Source organism: Hyperolius riggenbachi, chromosome 10, assembly GCF_040937935.1.
Source record: "Hyperolius riggenbachi isolate aHypRig1 chromosome 10, aHypRig1.pri, whole genome shotgun sequence".
Taxonomy (NCBI): domain Eukaryota; kingdom Metazoa; phylum Chordata; class Amphibia; order Anura; family Hyperoliidae; genus Hyperolius; species Hyperolius riggenbachi.
In genome coordinates this window covers 24,167,555-24,173,459 of record NC_090655.1, presented here as the reverse complement: position 1 = coordinate 24,173,459, position 5,905 = coordinate 24,167,555, and the positions used below count along the sequence as shown (strand labels likewise).

At 45.1% G+C, this 5,905-nt stretch overlaps 1 protein-coding gene across 2 annotated transcripts in view; it reads left to right on the top strand.

Moving 5' to 3' along the window:
* The first annotated feature begins 3,300 nt into the window (after positions 1 to 3,300).
* NKX6-2 (NK6 homeobox 2) overlaps positions 3,301 to 5,905 on the top strand; it is a 6,127-nt gene continuing 3,522 nt past the window's right edge. Inside the window, exons 1-2 of one of the 2 annotated variants that reach the window (XM_068255332.1) lie at positions 3,301 to 3,727; positions 5,392 to 5,561. In XM_068255332.1, coding sequence (XP_068111433.1) covers positions 3,301 to 3,727; positions 5,392 to 5,561 — 597 coding nt within the window. Of the gene's footprint in view, positions 3,734 to 5,391; positions 5,562 to 5,905 lie in introns of both variants that reach the window. The other variant, XM_068255331.1, reaches the window with a different exon arrangement.

Genomic DNA, 5,905 nt, shown 5'->3' with positions numbered 1-5,905 from the left:
TATATTACAGCCAGGATCCTCGCTACACACAGCATTGCCAGGCTGCACGTGGCTTTGATATTACCTCTATCTACATGTCACATATTGTATATCATCAGGGTACAGCTCTATACTGATGAACAGAATCACAGGAGGTAATGGTTTGTACTCGATGGACATGTCTTTTTTATTTCACAATATTTTTATTGGGTTTTTCAACATAAACAGTGCCCACTTTAGGAATAACAGTTGTTTACATCTACATACATAAACTTATGCAAACGTATGTCTTTTTTCAATCCAAATAACTATGGAAAAAAAAACTATGTATTGAGCCTTCTGACCCTGTTAGCGGTTATAAGTTTTGCTCCCGGCTACAGTGTTGCAGTTTAGTAATTAATCCTGAGCAGAACTCAGAGTACAGAGCATCCGATACATTATGATCCATCTGATACATTGTATCCCCTGTAGATGACTTCACAAGAAGGGGAAATCCCTACAGGGGAAACAATGTAACCAGGCGGGGGGCTATTCTGTACAGTGCACGAGAATCAGGGTTACCTCCATACATCCCACAGCTGCTGTTTCTCATAGTTACAATGCTCACGATACGACTTGTGTTATTCAAGCAAACTATCACTGCCCGTACAGTACAAATGAAATGTATTCATATATAATTGATTTAAAAAAAAAAAATAACCTTGAAAACAAAATGATTAGAAAAGAATAAAAGAAATGACAACTACCAGAATATTGCCAATAATCAAATTGTCTGTGAGCAAAAGTAGAATATAATAATAATGATAATAATAATAATAATAATAATAATAATAATAATAATAATAATATACATGGCTGTTCTTATTATTGATAATAATTAGAGTGCAGGAGTATGGAGGCTGTATGCCTGCAGTGATCTGCACGCCGTACATTGGACACACACACAGAGGCTGGGCCGGGGGTCTGCAGGGAGACCCCTGGCCTCTCAGCACTGTATTACTGGCAGTAGATTGTCAGCGTGTGAAATGAGCCCAGGTCAGCTGAGATCATCCCTCATTCAGGAAGCCCCTCGTCATTTAGCAGGACGCCCCCCTGCCTGCTCAGCACACACAGCGACCTGTATGCGTCGGGGGCGACAGGAAGGACTTGCACTGATGAAACCCTACAGGCACTGCAGGGGGCCATTGTCTGCACTGTATATAGAGCTAGCCGGGGGGGATATGCTGATCTGTCTGCATCACAGCGCTGTGTGACTATCCACTGGACCAACATATGGGGGGACGAGAGGGCCAGAATCTGGGGGGAAACAAGAGGGCCACAATTTGAGGGGAAACAAGGACCAGAGGGCCACAATTGGGGGGAAACAAGAGGGCCACAATCTGGGGGGAAACAAGAGGGCCACAATCGGGGGGGAAACAAGAGGGCCACAATCGGGGGGGAAACAAGAGGGCCACATTCTGGGGGGAAACAAGAGGGCCACAATCTGGGGGGAAACAAGAGGGCCACAATCGGGGGGGGAAACAAAAGGGCCATATTCTGGGGGGAAACAAGAGGGCCACAATCGGGGGGGCAAACAAGAGGGCCACAATCTGGGGGGCAAACAAGAGGGCCACAATCTGGGGGCAAACAAGAGGGCCACAATCTGGGGGGCAAACAAGAGGGCCACAATCTGGGGGCAAACAAGAGGGCCACATTCTGGGGGGAAACAAGAGGGCCACATTCTGGGGGACCACTTCTACTAAAGTGAATGGAGGGGGCTACCAGAATAAAGGGATGGGCTGCTGACAGAAGCCTCCACAGAGCTCTCTGATCTCATATCATGCATCAGTCTGAAGAGATGGATACTTTTTTTTCCCCCAGTCACCAATGTAAAGACTAAATTCCTACTATCTATATAGCAATACATACACATAACATATATATATATATATACAAACACACATTCGTATAAACCCAGAGTGCTGCTCTCTCTCATAGCCATAACGAAATATCTCATCTATATAGCTATAGATATCGCATAGATATCACACATACACATATGTATAAAGCCATATTGACGCTCTCTCACAAATTCAGAACGAAATACCTGATGTATACAGCTATACATACACATAACATATATACAGTGAATACGTCTAAACTCATAATGCTGCTCTCTCCATAGATCTATAACGAGGAAATACATCCATTCCTATGACAATGGTAAATAGCATAAAACATTATAAAAGATTGCGTGTGTGAGATATGTGCAGAGAGAAATAGGAGTATGTATGTATATATATATATATATATATATATATATATATAATATATATATATATATATATATATATATATATATATATATATATATATATATATATATATATATATATATATATATAATTTCCCTGTCAATAAATTGCACAGGTACACACGCACACATTATATATATAATATTCTACAGGTGATGCCATTAGACTGGTACACAATACACAATGAGTTTGGAATCACACTGTAAATTGTGTCCTCCTATTAAGAGATGGAGATGATACAAGCTACACATGATGTGAATCCCTCTGTATTGTAAGCTAATCTATACACAGGCCATTAGGAAGTGTGGTCGGTAATTATTTTCTATACATCACTGTATAGATCTCTCCCCCCGCCCCCCCCCCCCTCATGTTTTGCCTTCTCCATCAGACAGATTCCTACTTATCTGGAATGACAATAACATTTACATTTCCCCTTTGATGAGATACAGAGGCTATATATTTTTTCTCTCCTCTCCCTGATTCCCTTTTCAAAGCCGAAGCCTCACTAAAATCTCATTGAATGGGATTTATTTAGTCGTTGGGAAGATAAATCAGTGGCTGAATTTACAGCCATTTAAAACACCTGACTTTATAATAAGGGCTTCATTTAGTGCTGTTCCCAGTGAGTGACGTGGAGGGGGGGGGGGGGGGGGGTGAGCGTACACCCTCTGCGGGCCAATCAGGGAGTAGCTGGTCCCGGGACTGGCCAATCAGCGGGCGGGCCTGGCTGGTTATCAGAGCATCTGTGTGCTGCCTATAGCTGACTCTGGCTGCACAGCTCTGGGACTCTCTGTACACTTAGCCAAGTCTGGGGACTCCTCTCTGGACTCTCATAGCGGGATTGCTGCACCTGCAGGAGGAATAAGCCGAGGCCAGCCGGGACACTAGAGCCCCTGCAGAGGGGGTTGGATGCCCGCATTGCTCCACAGACACTTTGCTTTGCTCCAGCCTGAAGCCCCCCTGGACGCCCCCTGGACTGGCCTGCAGGACTTCTCTCGGGGACTGGGGCCGCTCCGGATTGTCACAAATGTTAGCAGTGGGGCAGATGGATACTAACAGACAGAGCGCCTTCGTGCTGAGCAGTGCCCCCCTGGCTGCCTTACACAACATGGCAGAGATGAAGACCACCCTGTTCCCCTATGCCCTGCAGAACCCCGCCAGCTTCAAAGCCCCCAACCTGGCCGCCCTCAACGCACAGCTCCCCCTGGGGACACCGCATGGGATTAGTGACATTCTCAGCAGGCCCCTGGGGGCCACACTGGGGGCATCAGGGAACCTGCTCTCCAGCCTGCCTCGCATTAATGGACTCGCCACCTCCACCGGGATGTACTTTAACCCAGCAGCCGTGTCCAGGTACCCCAAACCCCTGGCTGAGCTGCCGGGCAGAGCGCCCATCTTCTGGCCTGGAGTCATGCAGACGTCGCCATGGAGGGACCCCAGGCTGACTTGCCCCAGTAAGTGCCCACCCTGAGGTCCACCAACCCCACACTGGGGCAGATTTATCAGATGCAGGACCTGCAGACACACAGTGACCCACCAGAGTCCACCAGGACCCTCTGCACCCTCCACAGTACCCACTGCACCCTCAGCAGCACCCACTGCACCCTCCACAGTACCCACTGCGCCCTCAGCAGCACCCACTGCACCCTCCACAGTACCCACTGCACCCTCAGCAGCACCCACTGCACCCTCCACAGTACCCACTGCGCCCTCAGCAGCACCCACTGCACCATCCACAGCACCCACTGCACCCTCAGCAGCACCCACTGTGGAGGGTGCAGTGGCTGCTGCTGAGGGTGCAGTGGGTACTGCGGAGGGTGCAGTGGGTGCTGCGGAGGGTGCCTCCGCAGCACCCACTGCACCCTCCGCAGTACCCACTGCACCCTCAGCAGCAGCCACTGCACCCTCCACAGTACCCACTGCACCCTCCACAGCACCCACTGCACCCTCCACAGTACCTACTGCACCCTCCAAAGCACACACTGCACACTTACAAAAAGTTTCCCTCCACTTCCGGTTATCATCATCAAAGCCAGACGTCACAGCCACGTCTGTTATATACTATTTATTAGTGAGAAATAGTGTGTGTGTGTGTGTGTATATATATATATATATATATATATATATATATATATATATATATTATCTATTAGAGGAAATTATATATACGATTTATTAGTGAGACATATATATTCTATTTATTAGTGAGAATCATATCTACTATTTATCAGTGAGACACATAGGCTATTAGTGCGAATATATATACGATTTTCTGAGAATTCTTGTAGTTGGCACAAGGCTATAGTTTTCTTGTAATGGCCACCAGTAAGTTTTACTTTCACTTTCTTCACCTGTACTAAAAAAATACAGAATTTATTGTATTTTAATGACACCCTCCTGCTGTTCGAGTAATTACCTCTATGGGGCAGGAGGACTCTCGTCTCTGCGTGCCATAATGTACTGATTACAGAACTGACACTATTACTATTTAGCATAATTGTTTATGGGCTGTTTACAATTGTCAGGGACTCGAGTGATCGTATAGCTACATTACGACAAAGTTAGCGGCTACAGTGACGTTTACTAAACCGATTGAGCTGATCTAGAAGGGATACTTTTTATTCTATGATACTGTTATTGAAATGAACAACACACTGCACTTGCTGTCACTTCACAATATAAATGTAAACGATAACAGTACATCTGTGAAACAATATATTGCAAGGGACAGATTTGTTTTCTTGTAAGCAGAATTTATATTTGCATTTCAGTTTTTTTAACTCCTTTTTTATTAATTATCTATAAAGTACAATACGTATTGGAATAGATTGTAGATTAAAAGCATGCAGTTCAGTTTCCACAGGAGGTTGTGTCATAGGAAGGTGACATTGAACACTTTAGTAATTCCACAAGATTATTATTATTACTAATATTATTATTGCTACTGCTACAGTGTATTTTGTTAAATTATAGAGACAGTCTAGTTGTTTTATTCTGCTTGCATTGCATGTAATAAAAGTGATGTTCTGTAGCAAAGCCTTATAGGGGGGTTGGGTCCTGGCAGTGCTTATAGCCGGTAGAGACACGGTTTGCTTACGGTTGCTGCTGTTCTCTGCAGGTCAGGGGATGATGCTGGACAAGGACGGCAAAAAGAAGCACTCCAGACCGACTTTCTCCGGACAGCAGATCTTTGCCTTGGAAAAGACGTTTGAACAGACCAAATACCTGGCAGGGCCGGAGAGAGCCCGCCTGGCCTATTCCCTGGGCATGACCGAGTCCCAAGTCAAGGTGAGAGCATTGCTGTGCGATACAGCGATGTGTTATTACTGCTGTACACTGCCTACAATGTGACAATACAGAATAATAATATTACAATCAATCAGGACACACATCCCTGATAGTGCACAGCGCTGTGCAGGGAATTGTAAGAATGCTAACAGCTGCTTTCTCTTTTCGTCATATCTCTCTGCGTTCAAGACTGTATTTTATACAGTGTATTAAACATTAAATTACTAATTATATTCAAGATACTTAATTCAGTGACCCTCCACACATATCTACACTGCTGACCGTGTGGGCATTAGAGGATGGATTGCAGAACATTGGAAATTTGTCTTCCTGTTTATTCCTTT